The sequence below is a fragment of the Hyaena hyaena genome, unplaced genomic scaffold (genome assembly GCF_003009895.1).
Source record: "Hyaena hyaena isolate Hyena2069 unplaced genomic scaffold, ASM300989v1 scaffold_700, whole genome shotgun sequence".
Lineage (NCBI taxonomy): Eukaryota > Metazoa > Chordata > Mammalia > Carnivora > Hyaenidae > Hyaena > Hyaena hyaena.
Genome location: NW_024081331.1, coordinates 759,047 through 778,555, shown reverse-complemented (window position 1 = coordinate 778,555; position 19,509 = coordinate 759,047). Strand labels below are relative to the sequence as shown.

General features: G+C 57.1%; 2 protein-coding genes across 3 annotated transcripts; both read left to right on the top strand.

The window, feature by feature from the left end:
* Positions 1-584: 584 nt before the first annotated feature.
* Positions 585-11,369, top strand: P3H3 (prolyl 3-hydroxylase 3). 2 transcript variants are annotated; one of them, XM_039217560.1, is made up of 15 exons: positions 585-1,080; positions 1,980-2,132; positions 2,458-2,659; positions 2,735-2,866; positions 3,386-3,522; positions 3,830-3,919; positions 5,430-5,482; positions 5,611-5,678; positions 5,785-5,909; positions 8,719-8,820; positions 9,166-9,316; positions 9,522-9,639; positions 9,721-9,796; positions 10,560-10,700; positions 10,840-11,369. In XM_039217560.1, the coding sequence occupies exons 1-15, from the start codon at positions 595-597 to the stop codon at positions 11,014-11,016; spliced, it is 2,211 nt and encodes a 736-aa protein (XP_039073491.1). In that variant the 5' UTR covers positions 585-594; the 3' UTR covers positions 11,017-11,369. The 2 variants fall into 2 exon arrangements, with proteins under 2 accessions (XP_039073491.1, XP_039073492.1); XM_039217561.1 differs by having other exon boundaries at positions 2,735-2,881.
* Positions 11,370-12,845: 1,476 nt separating this feature from the next.
* GNB3 (G protein subunit beta 3) lies at positions 12,846-17,996 on the top strand. Its single transcript, XM_039217530.1, has 9 exons — positions 12,846-12,902; positions 13,153-13,191; positions 14,646-14,752; positions 14,831-14,894; positions 15,010-15,172; positions 15,262-15,328; positions 15,422-15,623; positions 16,822-17,038; positions 17,890-17,996. Exons 1-9 carry the CDS (start codon positions 12,846-12,848, stop codon positions 17,994-17,996), a joined length of 1,023 nt encoding a protein of 340 aa, XP_039073461.1.
* Positions 17,997-19,509: the final 1,513 nt, after the last annotated feature.

Here is a 19,509-nt window from a genome sequence, read left to right as displayed (position 1 = left end):
CCCCCAGGCCTACCTGAGGCCGCACTTTCTGGGCCTGACTTGGTATCGCAGGCCTGCATCCCATGTTGCATTCTAAAGGTCTTTTTCCCAAAGTGTGTGTGGGTAGGTGTGTGGGGGGCATCCATATTCCGCGTCCTGGACTCGAGGCGTGGGGGGCCGGGGGGGGGCACAGGGTGGAGGGAAACACAGCTGCAGTAGCTACGCTCACTCCATGGGCCTCGGGGTTGGAGTTAAGGGACCTCAGACGCTCGCCGTGCTGTTTTCCAAAGCACTGGTCCCGCTCCAGTTCCAGTCCTTTGCCATCTGCTCTTTTCGGCCCGCCTGCTTCTCGTCATCCCACACGGCTCTTCGTTTCAAAGGCTGCTTTCTCCACTTCATGCCAGGCTTCCTGACTTCTCTGGCTCTCATACTGGCCAATATGGGTTGAGTCTGGGCCCCATCAGCACTGCTTGGCCCCGCTCATTCCTTCTCTCTTCCTCTCCTCCCTCCTCTCCATCTCTCCTTCCTTTCCCCTCCCTCTCCCATCCCCCCATCCCCTCTCGCCCTCTGGGCTCCCGCATTCCGCTTCGGCAGCCGGCCGGCGCCTCCGGCACCATGCTCCGGCTCCTCCGGCTGCTGCTGCTGCTGCTGCCTCCGCCAGGGTCCCCCGAGCCCCTAGGCCTGGCTCGGCTGTCCCCCGGTGCGCCCCCCCAGGCCCCCGACTTGCTCTACGCCGACGGGCTGCGCGCCTACGCGGCCGGGGCTTGGGCGCCGGCCGTGGCGCTGCTGCGGGAGGCGCTGCGGAGCCAGGCGGCCCTGGGCCGCGCGCGGCGGGACTGCGGGGCGCGCTGTGCGGCCGAACCGGGGGCCGCGCTCCCCGCCGGGCTGCTCGACGCCCCGGACTCCGGGCCCGGCCCGGCGCAGGGCGCCTGGGAGCGGCTGCTGCTCCGCGAGGCGCTCCGCCGGGCCGAGTGCCTGACCCAGTGCGGGGCGCAGAGGCTGGGCCCCGGGGGCGCGGCGCGGCTCCGCGTGGGGAGCGCGCTCCGGGACGCCTTCCGCCGCCGGGAGCCCTACAACTACCTGCAGAGGGCCTACTACCAGGTGCGGGAGCCGCCCGGGCCCGTTCCGGGGTTCTGCCCCCACCCGCGCTGCGCTGCTGCTCGGAGTTCTCGAGGAGAGGGCGGAAGGCCGGCGCCCGGGACTCCGGGTGGGGCTGGGGGGAGGGCGGTCAGCGGACCTCTCCTTTTGAGTGGGTCCCACCAAAACCACGTCGAGTACCCATCGAGGTCGCCGAAGGGCAGCCTAAGGGAGAGTGGGAGCGAAGTTGGAGCGGGGCTGCGTGGGTTCCTGAGACAGGGTGGAAGTAGATCGGAGATGGAGGGAAGGGGCCTGAAATGTTAGGTCTTCCTGAGCCCTACGTGGGGTGATAGCAGCCTCTTCCTCGGAGGGGATGGGGAACCCCACCGATGGGCAAAAAGTATGGGAGGGGGGTGTTGAGTGTGAGCCTTTGCCGGGCCGGGGCAAAGCTGAGCAGCGGGGAGGCCGAGCGTCTGGGGTCGGGCTGCAGCTGCTAGTTCAGTAGCTGTTGCCTACGTGGCCGGGGGGGGGGGGGGGGGGGGGGGGGGGGGGGGGCTGGTCCCACACACCTCAGCTCAGGGTCCTAGAGACCTGCGGGTTTTGCTGACCGCTCAGGTCTCCCCCGCTTCCCTACCGCACTTAGCCATCACTTGCACCTTATCTCCCAAAGCGAGGTCCTGAGGTCCCTCTGCCCATATCGCACCCACTCCAAAGTCTTCAAACCCCTCTTAGCAGCCAGGCTCCTGAACGTCCCTAGCACGCTGGTTTCTAGGGGATCTGGAGGTTGAGACACAGGCAGTTCTGAGTGCGAGGCCTTCCAGAAGATGCTGGTGTGCATGCAGAATGGGAAGGCCAGAGAGTGGGCAGAGAGAGGTCTGACGTCGCTGCCTGAGGGCACTGACTCCGTCCTTCCCACTCCTCAGCTGAAGAAGTTGGACCTGGCAGCAGCGGCTGCACACACCTTCTTTGTAGCAAACCCAACACACCTCCAGATGAGGGAGGACATGGCTAAGTACAGACGTATGTCTAGGGTGCGGCCCCAGAGCTTCCGCGACCTGGAGACTCCGCCACACTGGGTGAGACCCTTTGCCTGGCTGGGTCCTTGGGGCTCACTGGGCTCTGATCTGTGTAGCTCAGGCGTCAGGAGATCCGGGTACTGTCCTTAGTAACCCTGGATGGAGAGTCCCTCTCTGGGACTTCGTTTTCTTCCTGAGGACCACTGAAGTCCTATGTCCTACCATTCTGATCCTAGGCCCACCCTACATTTCCCCGAGGTGCAGTGGGATCTGGAGCCCATGCCCCAGATGAGACCAACGCCCCTCCCCTTCTTTGCACCTCCCAATCTTGTTTGGCACCCTCCCCCCAGGATCTCAGGTGACTGCCCACCCCCCTCCCCAACAGGCAGCCTATGACGACGGCCTGGAGCTGCTGGGGCATCAGGAGGCTGGACTGGCGCTGCCCCGGCTAGAGGAGGCCCTGCAGGAGACCCTGGCCCAGATGGAGAGCTGTCGGGCTGGCTGTGAGGGGCCGGAGGAGCAGCAGAGGGAGGAAGAGGAGGAGGAAGGGACTGGAGGCCAGGGGGGCCTCTATGAGACCATTGCGGGTAAGGAGCCGGGGGGTTCAGGGGGCCGGGGAGAGAAGCATCGCAAGCTGAGTGGTTCACCTGTGTCCTCCGCAGGGCACTGGATTCGGGTCCTACAGTGCCGGCAGCGCTGTGTCGGGGACACAGCCACTCGTCCTGGCCGCAGCTTCCCTGTTGCTGACTTCCTTCCCAGCCAGCTGAGGCGGCTGCACGAGGCCCATGCTCAGGGTCAGTTGGGGAAGGGTGAGCGCCGGAGGGGGGGGTGGGGCGGTGACTGGCGCTGCAAACAGGGGAAGTGATGGTTTGCCTCTGATGGCACCCTGAGCCCCATCTCTGCATCCTTCCCGTCTGTCTCTGGATCTGTAGTTGGTCAGGGCTCGGTGGGCACCATCACCGCAGGACGACTCTCATTTGCTCTCCTTTGGCACCTTTGGACAGCTCGGGAGATGGGTCACAGGGCCCCTCCCGCCTGCCCTTGCTGCTTCCCACCTTCCTCTACTCTCTCCTCTCTTCCCTGCCTTTGAACTCTGCCTGCACAGCTCAGGTAGGTTTGAGTCAGCTTCGGAAAGAAGCAATGGCTGAGCGTGTCTGTCAGGTGGGATGGGGGCTTTGGACTTGTTTGGCATTGGGAGGCCGCCTTCCCTGGCTCTCTCTGCCTCTGTCTCCCTGTCTTCTCTGCCTCTGCCCAGGGACCCCTGCCCATCTCAGTCTCTGGGCCCCGCCCCCACCCTGTTGCTCTGTCTCCAGTGGGGAATCTGTCCCAGGCTCTGGAAAACGTCCTGAGTGTTCTGCTCTTCTACCCGGAGGATGAGGCTGCCCGGAAGGCTCTGAACCAGTACCAGGCCCAGCTGGGAGAGCCGAGACCCGGCCTTGGGCCCAGAGAGGTAACGCCCTGCTCCACCGGAAATCAAGTATACCCGCAGAGCCACCCGGACTCTCCCTCCCCGTCTCGTCCGCCACGGGCAACCTCAGATCCAGCACTGGACTTGTCTCCACTCCCCGCTCCCCACTTCAGACCCTACTTCTGAGTCCAGGGCCAGCCCATCCCTCTTCCCTGGACTTGACTGCTGCTTGCCCCTGCTTAACGCGTCCTGTGCGCATGTGCACACTCCTCCCCCCTCCTCCAGCCCTAACTTCCCTGCCCCCTCTCCGTGTCTCCCCCTCTTCTCTCTGCTGCCCACCCTGCCGCAGGACATCCAGCGCTTCATCCTTCGATCCCTGGGGGAGAAGAGACAGCTCTACTATGCCATGGAGCACCTGGGGACCAGCTTCAAGGATCCTGTGAGTATCTCCCCTTCTCTCCATCCTACCCCTCGGTGCTCCCACAGGAGAAAGAGAACAGCGATGCCCTCCATTTGTGTGTCGCTTCAGTTCGCAACAAGGCTTCCCATTTCCCCCACCCTCCCTGGGAGGCTTGGAGAAGAATCTGCAGCCCCAGTTTCTCAGGGACAGAATCAGGTGCCGGTGGGAGAGGACAGCTTTCGGGTCGTGCCGGCCTCGGTGTTGATCTCTTCTCTGCCATAAACAGGCTCTGAACCTTTGCTTGCCTCTGCCTCAAATTCCTTACCTGTAAAATGGGAACATCACACCTGTCTCATAGGGCTATTGAAGCCCTAGCACTTGCTAGAAATTAGAGATAGTTCTGTTGCTGCATCTTCATTACTGTTCTTTCTGTTGGAGTCGTAAGAGGGAACCAAAGGGCTAGTTCATTGCTAGGACGAGAGCATAAAGGTTTTCTCAACCCGATAATTTTTTGCAGGGGAGAAGGGGGCTTTCCTAGGCATTATAGAATGTTTGGCAGCCTCCCAGGCCTCTACCCAATAGATGTCAATAGCACTCTCTGAGTCATGACCGTCAAAAATGTTTCCAGACATTGCCAGATGTCCCCCATGGGGCAACATCACCCTGTTTGAGAAACGCTGGTTCAAAGCATAGACTCTAAAGCTAGTTTAGTATGTATGCATGTGTGTATGCATGTGTGTGTCTCTGTATGTATGTGTGTATGTGTATGTGTGTTTGTATGTGTGTATGTATGTGTATGTGTATGTGTGTGTATAGATGTATGTGTGCATGTATGTGTGTGTGTGTGTATTTTAAGTAGGCTCCACACCCAACATGGGGTTGGATCTCAGGACCCCAAGATCAAGAGTCACATGCTCCACCCACTGAGCCACTAGGTGCCCCTCTAAAGCTAGTTTGAATTTCAACTCTGTCGCTAACTAGCTTTTTAACCTGGGCATCTTACTTTACCTCTCTGTGTCTTAGAATCTTTTTCTTTTTAAGTTTTATTATTTATTTTGAGAGAGAGAGAGAGAGAGCGCGTGAGCAGGGGAGGGGCAGAGAGAGAATCCCAAACAGGCTCCACACTGTCAGTGCAGAGCCCGATGGGGGGCTGGAACTCACAAACGGTGAGATCAAACCTGAGCCGAAATCAGGAGTTGGGACGCTTAACCGACTGAGCCACCCAGGTGCCCCTTAGAGTCTTCAATTGCAAAGTGGGCACATTAAGACAAGGTATTTCATAAGACTGTTGTAGACAATAAGTGACAAAGTTTCACGTAGTCCACTTTCGTGTAGAAAGTTGTTAGAACAGCACCTGACAGATAGCTCTAGCAATTGTTGTTACAGAGTTTGGCCCAGCACCCCGGGCTCCCAACAATGAGTCCAGGGCTTTTCCCACCTCTGCCTTCCTGTCTGAGAGCGGGAGGACCTTAATGTGGTAGTTCAGAGTCAAATGTCAGGGCTTTGGGCGGGACGTGGCGGCTGACCGTGCTTTTCCTGACTGTCCCAGGATTCCTGGACCCCAGCAGCTGTCATCCCAGAGGCACTTAGAGAAAAGCTCAGGTAGGAGATGCCCTGTGGTGGCAGGGGCCTGGCCCGAGCCAGACGGTGAGGGAGGGGTCCTGGGAGGTCTGAGAAAGATGGGTCTGGACTGGCCTGTGCATCCACTGAGTATGTCTCTCACTCCTGAGAGAGGATCAAGAGAAGAGGCCTTGGGACCATGAGCCGCCACAGCCAAAGCCCTTGACCCACTGGAAGGGTAGGTTCCCAGGAGGAGCCTCGAGGGTCTGGGGGCCGCCAGCTACTGCCGGGCCTGCCCTCAAAGGCGGCGCTCAACGCCCTCTGCCCCGTTCCTTCCCCGGCAGATGTCCTGCTCCTGGAGGGAGTAACCCTGACCCAGGATGCGAGACAGCTAAACGGGTCCGAACGGGCCGTGTTGGATGGGCTGCTCACCCCCGCCGAGTGTGGGCTGCTGCTGCAGCTGGCCAAGGTAAGAAGACCAATGCGTAGGCGGCACCATTGGCTGGTAGGGACCTCAGCACAGCCCACGCAGCCTGGGCCGGGTTGCCCGTGCTTGCCACCGCCCTGCTGCTGGGGACAAGTTCCCTTCCTCTTCTCCTAGCTGGCGCGGGGGGGCTGGACACTCTTTACAAAGGAATTTTGCTAGAAATCGATAGGAAGGACAAAACAAAAACCACGAAGGGATAAAAAAGGGTGAGTGTGCAGGTGAGGATTCCTGGATTAGCCGAGAATTTAGTTGTCGGCTTGGCCGATAGCTTAGCTGACACACAGGCATCTTCTCCTATCCATTGTATCCCCGCCAGGCTGGGTTGAATGATCCATATTCACCAGGTTGAGTCTTCATGTGCCTTCCACACACACTCACTGAGTATCTGCTGTGTGCTCAGAACTACTGGGTTCCAGAGGGAGGTAGATGAACACAGAGAGCTCACTGTATAGAGAAGGAAGCAGACACAGAGACACATAATTAGAGCGAGGGGCAAGTTTGTTACGGGTACCCATCCAAATAGAAGTGCCGAAGTGCAAAGTCACGGAAGGCTTTTAAGCTCAGTCTTAAGGATGAGTTAACAAGGCAGAGAAGGGGAGGAAAGCCAGACGGGAAGGGGAAGGACAGGAGGCATTCTGGCAGACGGAGCAGCTCCAACGATGATTACCTGGGTGAGCTCGTGCAGTGTGGTTTAATGTCTCTGAGCCTAGTTTCTTCATCTGTAAAATAGGGCTAAAGGCAGTTCTTTTAGGGCTGTCGTGAGGTAGTGCATGGTAAAGATGTTAGAAGAATATAAAAAGTGCTTAGGGTTAGCTGTCGCTGTTATCATCGCGCTACTATCCGGAAGAGGTACAGGGGAGAGAACCCAAAGGTGGAGGCAGGGAAGAGATGGTGAAGGGCTCCTGTACCCTACTGGGGAGTTAGTAGATGGTGGACAGCTTACTGGAGAATTTAAGGAGGGGTTCACTTTGACATTCCCATCCCTCAGCAGGAGCGGGGTCCACAGAATCGGCAGATGCCCCTAGCGGCACTGTGGAGAAGGCAGTGGGAGAAGAATGTAAGGGGAGAGGCTTCTGGGGCGATGCCAGAGTGCCACTGGCTTAGGTTAGATCTTTGTTTCAAGGAAATAAATAGAGGGGACAGATGAGAAAACATTTAGAAAATCGAAGATCGAGAAGTTCAGAACTAAAAGAGAGTGAGGGATAACTCCCACAAGTATCGGACTTTCTGGTCCTTCATCACACTAAATTCATTCTGGCCTCAGGACCTTTGCACTTACTGTTTCTGCAGCCTGGAACATTTTCTCTCTCTCACATATTGAAGTGGCTCCTTCATATCATTTGCTTTCAATTTGGATGTCACCTCATCAATTAGCTGTCCCGTAACCACTGCCTGGGCACTCTCAAGGTTGTAACCCCATTTTAATTTTCTTTTCTTTTCTTTTCAAAAAAATTGTTTTAAATGTTTATTTTATTTTTGAGGGAGAGAGAGACAGAGCATGAATGGAGGAGGGGCAGAGAGAAGGAGACACAGAATCTGAAGCAGGCCCCAGGCTCTGAGCTGTCAGCACAGAGCCCAACACGGAGCTTGAACTCACAAACTATGAGCTCAGGACCTGAGCCAAAGTCGGACGCTTAACTCACTGAGCCACCCAGGCGCCCTCATTTTTTCTTTATACCACTTGTCAGCATCTGAACTTACCTGGTTTGTTTGTTCGTTTGTCATCTCAACATATGAACTGCATGAGAGCAGGGACCCTTTCTTTTTTCTTTTTCTTTTTTTTTTTAATTTTTAATGTTTATTTTTGAGAGAGAGACAAAGTACAAGCAGGGGAAGGGTAGAGAGAGATGGAGATGCAGAATCCAAGCAGGATCCAGACTCTGAGCTGTCAGCACAGAGTCCGACGTGGGGCTCGAACCCACCGACTCACAAGCTGTGAGATTGTGACCTGAGCCAAAGTCAGTTGCCCAACCAACTGAGCCACTCAGGCGCCCCAAGCAGGGACCCTTTCGTGTTCACAGATATGTCGTCAGTGCCTAGAACAGGGCCTGACATATAGAAAGCGCTCAGGACAAATTTGTTGAGTGAGTAAATACAAGAGTAAGAAGGTTAGATGGCCTGGGTGATGCGGTCTCAGAGATGAAGTTTATATACAGGGCTACGGTTTTTTTGTTTCAAAAAGCAACCAAAAGAATAGGTGTCCAGAAAGGGACATCCAAATATCAGGAGACACCCAGGTAATGAGACTCGCATAGGTGTTTGGGTGATTGGGACTCAGCATCAAGGGGCCTCACGTTCTCCACGAGTGTGTCGGGCAGGAAGAGGTCAGAGAGAGGCGCCCGGGTGGATGCTGTCTCCCCACCTTGCGCTGGTTGGGACGTCGCCTGACTATCAAACTTCCTGCTAGGGCCTTGTCTCTGCAGAGACTCCTATACTCTGGGCTCATCATCAGGAATGAATGCTCCAGCTCTTCCTTCCCCAGTGGCCCTGGGGCTCTCAGAGGTCCCTTCCCCACGGTAGGGAGCTCTCTAGAGTCCCAGGCATAGAACCCCCGGTGAGTGGGATTCCCGATCTTTACCAGAGAGTGACAAAATACATACACGAAGACAGTCATTCTGTGAAAAGGGCAGCAGCTCAGGGAAGGGGGCCGCCAGAGAATGCTGGGGGCGTCTAGCTTCTTCCAGGAAGCAGGAGGGTTGGAAGAAGGTCTTGTAGCCCTGTGGGCAGTGCGGGGGGAGATAGCCTGGGACCCAGAGAGTGTGACTCCACAGCCAGCTCTGTCCCTCCACAGGATGCCGCTGAGGCTGGAGCCAGGTCTGGCTACCGCGGCCGCCGCTCCCCTCACACCCCCCACGAACGCTTCGAGGGGCTCACGGTGCTCAAGGCTGCGCAGGTGAGAGGAGGCCCCCGTGGCCTGGTCTGAAGCCCAGAACCGGAGAAGAGGGTACGCAGGTGGCTGGGGACCTGGGCCTGCGCCTCTCCTGTGGAGGGGCTCTCTGGGGACCGAGGGCACCAGAGTCCTCTGCCTGGAGCTGGGGGTGGGGGGAGGGGTTCTGAGATGCAGGGAGCTGGGTTATGGCCCCAGAGCCAATGGAAGGGGCAGTTTGGGCTGATGGACAGAGCTGGTGGCTGAGATTCCAAACCTGTGGGTGGAGAGCAGTGGACGTAGGGCAGGGGCTGGGGCTGGGCTGTCCCTCTATGCCCCCTCCTGTCCCGCCCTTCCTTTCTCCGCTGGCAGCTGGCCCGGGCCGGGGCCGTGGGCAGCCAGGGGGCTAAGTTGCTTCTGGAGGTGAGCGAGCGCGTACGGACCCTGACACAGGCCTACTTCTCCCCGGAGCGGCCCCTGCATCTTTCCTTCACCCACCTGGTGTGCCGGAGTGCCATAGAAGGTAATCACTAGGGACCCCCACCGCTCCTGCGCAGCCTCGATGCCCTGCTGGGCACCGCACGCCCTCGGCACCCCCAAACTCAGTGGGTTTTCTGACATGCCTCCCCAGGTGAGGGCCTGGCCGCTTGGCCCACTCATGAACCCCCCAAGCTGCAGGGTGAGCGTGGGTGGCAGTGGTTGGTGTTCACCTCTGTGTTGCTTCCCAGGAGAGCAAGAGCAGCGCATGGACCTGAGTCACCCGGTGCATGCAGACAATTGCGTGCTGGACCCTGACACCGGGGAGTGCTGGAGGGAGCCCCCAGCCTACACCTATCGTGACTACAGGTGGGCGCCCCACCCCCCCAGGAGTCGGGCAGGAGGGCCTGGGGTGGGGCCTCACTGCCTGGTGTCTTCCTCCCTTTCCAGTGGGCTCCTCTACCTCAATGACGACTTCCATGGTGGAGACCTGTTCTTCACAGAGCCCAACGCCCTCACAGTCACAGTAAGCTGTGGGCTCAGGATTCAAAACAGAAGTTCAAAACGGAAGGTTCCCAGAGGCAAATGCAGGGAAATGGTCCCTGGGGCCACCTTAACCCTTTCCTTGCCTGTCCTCCCCAGCCCTCTGCACCACCTGTCTGTGTTCAGGGGCTCTCTTAGAGGTTGATTACCCCTCCCCAGGAGATCTCTGGTGGTCCCTCCACACCCTGCCTTCAGTGTTTGCCTCACCCCTTCAGAGAGGGTGCATAAAGCACAGGACCCCAGGTCCCTATTCCACGTAGAAACCAGGGGCTAGAATTGGGCAGAAGGAGACGGGCAGTGATTTTTCATCATTTATTGCTCCGTTTTACCCGCTTACCTCCTTCTCCGCTAATACCAGCTACTGATAACCCAAGACCTCCTTGAGGTGGAAGAATGTCCCCAAGATCCTTATCCCCAGTACTCAGAGCCTGGTACTGTCTTCACACCCTCAGATTGTATCTGCCCTGGGTCCAAAGGATTGGGCGAGGGGATGGGGAGGGAGCCCCCCCCATGGAGGCCCCTCTTCTTTGGCTCCAACTCCTCTAGCCTCGGTCTGGCATTTGTGCCCCTCGGGTTAAGGCCGGTTTCTCATTTCCCCCAAGATCGTCCCTGAATTAAGGAACGGAAAGTGATGGGGAGGAGAGCTGAACAGTTTGTGCCCCTGCCCCCATCCTGCCCTAAGGAGTCAGGGCCACGTTCTGTGAGAGCGCCTGTCCCTGGAGCTGAACCTGCCCTCACCCCCCCAGGCTCAGGTTCGGCCTCGCTGTGGACGCCTTGTGGCCTTCAGCTCCGGGGGGGAGAATCCCCACGGTGTGTGGGCCGTGACGCGGGGACGGCGCTGCACCCTGGCGCTGTGGCACACGTGGGCACCTGAGCACAGGGAGCAGGTGAGGCCGAGCGGGGGTGGGAAGGGATGGCCCTCCTGCTGTGTGAAGGAGGAGGGGCAGGGGCTGAGATGCCCCCGGGAGGGTCCCCAGGGCAAGGTGACACAGGGGCTTGGGCCAGACTCTCCTTCCCACTCCGCAGGAGTGGACAGAAGCCAAAGAGCTACTGAAGGAGCCCGAGGAGGAAGAGGAGGAGGAGGAGGAGGAGGAAGAGGAAGAAATGCCCAGCAGAGACCCTTCCCCAGAACCCCCCAGCCGCAGGCTTCAGCGGGTCCAGGACAAAGCTGGGAAACCACCTCGGGCCCGCGAGGAGCTGTGAGGGACTGAGCCAGCTCCTTGGGGATGTGGCCATGTGACTTGTGAAGGGCCACCTCGATGCCAGGACCCACGAGAAGCCCCCATGTGATGAGAGCAGAGTAGTGAGCTCTCTGTCCCTGCGTCCCTACCCGCTTGGGGATCACGAGGGCCGTCCAGCCCTGGACTCAGAGGACAGTGCTCAGACGAGCCTAGAGCTCATGAGACCCAGCTAACGGACCTCCAGACTGAGGACAATGTGCCTCCCTGGAAAGAAACAGCAGGGATAGGACCTGACTGCTTTGGATGTGGAAGACGAGAGGGAGGAAAACCCCAATGGCCCGTCCCAGCCTGTAATAAAGAGCTGAAGACCCCTCAGCCAGGGCCCCGTGGAGTGTATCACAGTTTCTCTGGTGTCTGCAGAGGGAGTGGCTGTGGCTGGCCTGGGAGGAGACAGGTGTCTTTGGGCCTCCCAGAGGCGGGGCCTCTCAAAGCCTGTGATTTGTCAGGGAAATCTCTGCCACCTGCTCCCTGCATGCAAATGGACCCAAACCCCTGACAGCTGCTCCTTGGGCCTCCGACTCTAAGCCCCGTCTTCCCTGTCTGAGCTTGACCGAGACATAGGGCAGCCTGATCCCTCTGGTTCCGGCCTTCGCAGCCCCCGCAGGACTCCGTGAGTCATGGGGGCCAAGAGTGGGCCAGACCCCAGATGGGAACCGGGTTGGGGTTGCGCCCCACTTCCCACCCTTGGTCCATTCAAAGCAGGGAGAGGCCCATCCGTCTTCCTCTCTGGGTGCCCTGGGACCTCTCCCTGCCCCCCAGGATCAGGCCCAGGGGCAGCTGGTTGGGGTTTGTTGAGAAGAAGGATTATCCAGATCAGTCCCTACTAATCTCAGCTCCCGCCTGCACCCTCCCCGGATTCACCGTGACCCCCTTCCCTCGCTTCCCCACAACGCTGAATGAAGAGTCAAAATCTTGGGTATTGACAAGTGAGCCACTTCTCACCCTGCTATTCTGGCTCCTGGACTGGTTGCTAGGCAGGCCCTGACTGCCACGATCATGAGCGTTGGTGGGGGCCAGGGCCTGGGGGGACGGGGGTGGGGGGTGGGGACTGGAGCTGTGGTTGCTCCTGCTCCTCTGTCCCCTCCCCAACCCCAAACTTTAATCCTCACAGCTTTGCTCTAATCCCATGGGGCCTGATGCTCTTATCTCTGCCTCCAGGGACACTGGCTGGGGAAGCAGCCCTCAACCCCTCTTCCCTCCAGGGCTGGTGAGGGGCTGCTCCTCTCTATAGCCCCGCACCCCTGGTCCCCCCACTCACCACCCTAGGCTGGGCCCAGGTCTCTCTGGAAGCCACGCGCCTCCCTTCCTGCCCTCTCCCCACACCGTTGCCAGCTGATTTCATTTGCCTGACGTCGTCGTTGTCGTGGGCCCTACCCTTCTCTGTCAGTGCCCCCCCCCCGGCCCTCCCTCCAGAGTTGGGGCCAGGCCAGGCCAGCTCCTCTGGCAGCAGAGCCGGGGCAGGTGACGGGCTGGCGTCGCAGCTGAGGGAGTGAGGAGGCGCCTGGAAACCTGGGAGAGGCCCAGCCAGAGTCCACGTAAGAGGGAGCTGGCCCGGCTGGCTGTCCGGGGCTGGGGGCTGCAGGGAGAGCTCGGGTGGGCTGGGCCGGGCTCTGAGCCTGAAGCTGGGGTGGGGAGGGGGTGCAGGCCACCTGGTCGGTTCTCCATTTCTTGTAGCTGGGCTCTAGCCCCTGAGTCTGGTGCAGCGGGGCGGGCAGAAACATGGCCTGGCCCCCCCCGACACCTGCCCCACGTTCCTGACAGGAGCCGGAGCTACCCCTTGACCTGTCAGCTATGGGGGAGATGGAGCAGCTGCGGCAGGAAGCGGAGCAGCTCAAGAAGCAGATTGCTGTAACCCCCGAGCCCTTCCACGGGGGGACCCCAGAAAGCATGGAACCAGGGACATGAGGGAGCGTGCACGGGGGGAAGGGGGCTGGATTTACTCTTGAGGGGCACCTTAGAGACCCCTGAGCTGGAAGTGACCATTTGAGATGTCCCCCAGACCCTAGAGCCCGAAGCCCACCTGCCTCAGAGGCCCCTGCACCCACTACCCCCACCTTGCCTTTGTGTTCTCCTGATGTCTGCTTCCCTCCATCCCCAGGATGCCAGGAAAGCCTGTGCTGACATTACTCTGGCAGAGGTGAGACCTGTGCCCCCCTGAGGCAGGGCCGGAGGGGAGGGGAAGGGAGGGGAGGGGAGGGGAGGGGAGCTCCCTGACCAGCAACAGCCTGGTGCCCAAGCTTTAGTACAGCATGTCCTTGGAATGAGGAACGACATTGACTAATTCATTCAACACACATTTAGTGAGATCTGCTGTGGGCCAGGCACCTTATTGGAAGCTATGAATGCAGATGCTGTCCCTGTGCTCAACCATCACACAAGAATCATCACACCCTCTCACCGGGTGGCAAGGATCAAGAGAGGGACGGCACTTTGCAAATCACAAGCCCTTATAGACCAGTTACTTGGTTTTTTTTTTTTTTAATGTTTATTTATTTTTGAGAGAGAGAGAGACAGAACACGAACAAGGGAGGGGCAGAGAGAGAGGGAGACACAGAATCTGAAGCAGGCTCCAGGCTGTGTCAGCACAGATCCCGATGCGGGGCTTGAACTCACAAACCTTAAGATCATGACCTGAGCTGAAGTTGGAAGCTTAACCGACTGAGCCACCCAGGAGCCCCCAGTTAACTCGTTTTCTAATCATGTCCTTCACCAATTCTAAGGGCACATCTTTTCACCTTGTGGCATCTATGAGTTCAAGATGCATCCAAAAATAGATGATGCCTTTACATTTATAATTGGTGACATTTTTTTTCTTTCTCCGTGATGGTGCTTCTTGGAGTTGGGGGCATCTTCTGTTGGATTAAATATGTTAATAGGAAGAGGTAACGTTTACTGAAAACTTGCGGGGAGCCAAACACTGGGCTAAGTTGCGTAGATACATCATTGCATTTAATTTTCATGATAGCCTCATGAGTTGATGCTACAAACCTCATCTTGCAGCTGAGGAAACAGGCTCAGAGAGGGCAAGCAACTTGCCCAAGATACCAAAGCAAGTAAATGACAAGTCAAGGCCACTGACTCGAGCCCCAGCCTCAGTCAAGAAGCCGGATAGAGTTTAAGGGACGTAGGACCACAAATTTCAGGAGGTGCCGTCCAGGGTCATGGGGCTGCTCTGGATGCCCAGGGAAAGAGATAGCCCAGGGAAAGTTCCTGGTGTTGTGTGGGACTCAGCTCCCAGTGGCTTGGGACAGCGAATGTGTGCATCTTTTCCCAAGTCCGTGTTTGGTGACTTCACCCTGGCAGCTTGAAATTGGTCAAGGTGGGAGTGTTTACATGATGGAAATCAGTCTCGTCTCCTTCTCCCCCACCCTCCACTGGAGAGGTGCTTGTCAAACACTTAGCGACAGGCCGCTGGCCGTGCACGGTCTCTCCCACATCAGTCTAAGCCACTCCAAGGCAGAGACTTACTTCTCTTGAGGCCTGACCCAGAGCCTGGAACAGAACAGAAACCTGTACAGACCAGTGGCTGTGACACTGACATCTAGGTATGTACTCTACGCACCCTGATTTCTAGTGCCCCCTTTTCTGCAGCTGGTGTCTGGCCTCGAGGTCGTGGGAAGAGTCCAGATGCGGACGAGGCGGACATTAAGGGGACACCTGGCCAAGATCTACGCCATGCACTGGGCTACCGACTCCAAGTGAGACTTGGGAGGCACCCAGGGTTGGGGGGGAGGCAGGAAGGAGGCTTGGGTGACAATGGGGTACCCTCTTCCCAGGCTGCTGGTAAGTGCCTCGCAAGACGGGAAGCTGATCGTGTGGGACACCTATACCACCAATAAGGTACCCGCCCCTCCACCCCCCTGCCCTTCCTTAGAGGCATCTATTGTGCCCGCCCTCCCCTGCCCTCCCCACTCTGGAGCTCACTCAGATCCTGCGTCTGCCCGCCTGCCCACAGGTGCATGCCATCCCCCTGCGCTCCTCCTGGGTTATGACCTGTGCCTATGCCCCGTCAGGGAACTTTGTGGCATGTGGGGGGCTGGACAACATGTGCTCCATCTACAGCCTCAAATCCCGTGAGGGCACCGTCAAGGTCAGCCGGGAGCTGTCTGCTCACACAGGTGAGTAAGAGACCCTCTCTTCCAGTCCCTGCCCTGACACCAGGGGGGCTGCGGGCCTGCAGCTGGGGCGCTATCCTCACCACCCCCAGGTTATCTGTCTTGCTGCCGCTTCCTGGATGACAACAACATTGTGACCAGCTCCGGGGACACCACTTGGTGAGGACAGAACACTGTGGGTGCCGGGGCTTGGGGTGCGTCTCCGTCCTGGCCTTTCCGTGACCGTGTGACAGCCTCCTCCTCCTCCGGCAGTGCTCTGTGGGACATCGAGACTGGGCAGCAGAAGACCGTGTTTGTGGGACACACAGGGGACTGCATGAGTCTGGCTGTCTCCCCGGACTTCAAACTCTTCATTTCGGGGGCCTGTGACGCCAGCGCCAAGCTCTGGGACGTGCGGGAGGGGACCTGTCGGCAGACATTCACCGGCCACGAGTCGGACATCAACGCCATCTGCGTGAGCCCCGCTCTGCGCCCTGCTCCCGGGACCCCTCCCCACGCCCAGCACACGCGTCCTTCGTCCCAGCCCGGGCTCCCTACCCCTTTCTCCTTAACGTCCCTCTTGGGCACAAGTTTACCTTACAGAAAAGTCACAAGAGTAACCAAAAAAGGCTCCCATCTACCCTGCCCCCGTCTTCACACTAACACTTCACCACACTTGCTCTGTCATTGTCCCTCGGTAGAGGGAGGGAGGGATGCCTGGAAAGACAGATACACACACACCTACCTGTGGACACAGATACATTTTGTTAATTTCCCCCCTCAGTCTTAACAGAGTAAGTGGCAGATATCATGGTTCTTTACGGCTTAAATCCTTTCCAGTGCATGTTTCCTGAACACAAGGCCATTCTCTTCTACAGCCACCATATAATTCTTCAAATCAGATTTAACATAGACACGAGATAGTCTATAGTGTGTATTCAGATTTCACCAATTATTTAAAAAATGTCCTTAATAAAAAAAAAAGTCCTTAATAGCAATGGTTTATTTTATTATTTTATTTTATTATTTTATTTACTTATTTATTTATTTTATATTTTATTTCATTATTTAATTTAATTAATTTATTTTTATTTTATTTTATTTTATTTTATTATTTTATTATTATTTTTTAAATTTTTCTGTCCAGGGTCATGTATTGCATTTCCTTGCCATATCTTTCCAGTTATCTTTAAACTGGAACCTTTTTTCTACTTTTGTCTTTCGTGACATTGACATCTTTGAAGAGTACAAACCAATTTTCTCTAGTCCGTTTGAGTTTGTCTGACGTTTCATCGTGATGAGATTCAGGTCATGCATTTGTGCTTGGCCCCGTGCTTGCACGCTCTGACCCAGCCTAGAGCCTGGAGCCTGGGACAGCCGCCCGCCTTTCTAGCCGTGTGGCCCTAGGCCAGCTGCCCCCCGCCCCAGCCCTGGGCTGTTGGGCGACGGGGGAAATAATGCCCGCCTGGCGCCATAGTGAGGGGCCAGAGAAGGGTGTAGGGAAGCGGCCGGCCTGCAGCTGGCGCGGGATAAATGTCAGCGGTGAAGAGTGGGGAAGAGCCAGGCAGACAGGCCGAGGGAAAGCGCTTGCTCTGGCAGGAGCCAGGGAGAGCAGGACAGGGAGCGGGCTGCCCAGGCCCAAGTCCTGACCCCCTTGCCGCCTGTACCCTCAGTTCTTCCCCAACGGAGAGGCCATCTGCACAGGCTCAGACGACGCCTCCTGCCGCCTCTTTGACCTGCGGGCAGACCAGGAGCTGACCGCCTACTCCCACGAGAGCATCATCTGTGGCATCACATCCGTGGCCTTCTCCCTCAGCGGCCGCCTGCTCTTCGCGGGCTATGACGACTTCAACTGCAACGTCTGGGACTCCATGAAGGGGGAGCGTGTGGGTAAGGGCCCGCCCCCCTTACAGCCACCTCAGCAGGAAGGACCTTCCTACTCACTCCCTTCTTTGGGACCCTCTGACCACCGTTCCCTAATGACTGGATGACTGACTCTATCCCTAGATTCTAGTCCCCCTTGGTTCTCAGACAAGGGCCATCTTCTCTAGTGGCCCATCTCCACTGCCCAATGTGATAGTTGCTTCCTGCCCAAAGAGCTTCTGTGTCACCCAGACCTGTGGACCTTGAGTGTCCAGTCCCTTCTGGACTTCCAGGGCCTCTGAAGTTTGCGGGGCATCCATGGAAGGAAAGGGCAATTTCAGGGAGCTGCAAGAAGCCCAGTCAAGGAGATCTAGATGACCCGAGGGCCCTGACCCCCACCTAGGGGCATTATCTAGGAGCACCCCGGTCCGAAGTTGAATCAGATAGTGCGGCTTCTTCTCTTGGGAGAGGCCCAGAGGCTGAATGAAACAAACGCTGGCCAGAGAGTCAGGATCCAAATCTGAATTCTGTCGCTTAGGATCTCAGGGACCTCAGGCCGGTCACTTCTCTCTGGGCCTCAGTCTCTTCATTTGGAAACGTAGCAAGGAGACTAAAGAGCCACCTCCCCATTTTCTAGTGCCTTTCAAGGTGCCCCTTGCTTTTTTCATAGCACACAGTTACCGCCAACCTTCTCCTGTCCCTCCCGGCCCCTCCCCACACCCACTCTCCGCAGAGATTGGTCTGAAGAGAAATCCTGCCTCTTACAGCTAATCCTCTCTCAGTGGCTCAGGATCCATGGCCAGTCTAACCTAGGGTTCCCACATGTGCACACACACTCTCTCTGCCAAAGCAGGCTGACTCCTCTCCCTCTTCCCCAGGCGTCCTCTCTGGCCACGACAACAGGGTCAGCTGCCTGGGGGTCACAGCTGACGGGATGGCTGTGGCCACTGGCTCCTGGGACAGCTTCCTCAAAGTCTGGAACTAAGGAGGCTGGAGGAGGGGAGGTAAAAGGCCATGAAGACACAGCTGCTCCTCCCCTGCCCAATTGTTTTTTTAAGGTTTCTTTCAGTTTTCTCTTCTATACCCCAGCTGCCATTCCCACCCAGCTTTGTCCCTTGAGGGCGGTGGGGGGAAATGGGGAGTCTGCCTTTGGGAGGCAGCATCAGGGACACAGGGGCAAAGAACTGCCCCCTCTCCTCCCATGTCTCCCCTCTCCACGGTCCTGCGACTTCTCCCTTAATAAGCGAGGACAACTGACCTCCCCTCAGCCCTTGGCAGGCCTAACAGGCTTCCGGTCTGAGGCCTGGGGCCCTAAAATTCCTCCCCCAGAGCCACCACCTCTATCCAGATCTGGGTGGCAGACAGTGCTCAGCCCTGTGACCTTGGCTCTGGCACCGCTAGGACCCTGGCCCTCGTCTCCTTCATTATTTCTTCCTTTTCTACCTTTTTTATTTCTCTCCTAAAGCACCTGCAATAAAGTGTAGCGCCCTGGGATGTCTGGGATGTTTGGTTTCTGCCCCATTTCTGTTCCAAAAAGATACAGTTCCAACTCAAGTAATAAAGCATTAAAGATGCAACGATAGGGGTACCTGGGTGGCTCAGTTGGTTAAGCGTCAGACTTTGGCTCAGGTCATGATCTCATGGTTCGTGGGTTCGAGCTCTGCATTGGGCTCTGTGCTGACAGCCAGCTCAGAGCCTGGAGCCTGTTTCGAATTCTGGGTCTCCCTCTCTCTCTGACCCTCCCCTGCTCATGCTGTCTCTCTCTCTCTCAGAAATAAAACATTAAAAAAATTTTCTTAATGAAATCTTATTAAAAAAAAAATGCAGTGATAAAGGTTGGGTACCAGACAGCTTGTAGGCAGAGAGTAGGGGGGAGGCAGAAGCCCAGGCCTCACAGAGAAGGCCGGAGACAGATCAGGAGAAGATATTCACCAGGCGGCTGGGAGAGCACACACATAGTAGTTCACTACAACCCGCCTATGGTGAGTCTGTACGGGAAGGTTATGCTGGGAAGGAATCAGATTATAAAAGACCCTGAATGCCAGGCTAGGGCGTAGACTCTATCCTAAGGGCAATGGGGAACAAGTTTTGAACAGAGTGGTTACATGGTCACAGTCATGCTTCTCAGAAAGGTCACCCCTGGGGCGCCTGGGTGCCTCAGTCAGTTAAGTGTTCGACTCCTGATTTCAGCTCAGGTCATGATCTCACATTTGGTGAGTTCAAGGCCCACATCAGGCTCTGGGCTGACAGTGCGGAGCCTGCTTGGGATTCTCCCTCTGCCCCTCCCCTGCTCAGGCTCTGTCTCTCAAAATAAATAAATATGGCTTAATAAAAAAGAAAAAGAAAGGTCACCCTAGCAGCAGTGTAGGCTGATGAAACGGTGGGAAGTGAGACAGAAGAGAAACAAGGCAGGAGGTAGGTGGCAAGAAAGGTAAGATCCATAGAACGGGGGGGGTGGGGGTGGGGTGGGGGGACAGGAAAAGGAGGGGGAAAGGGGA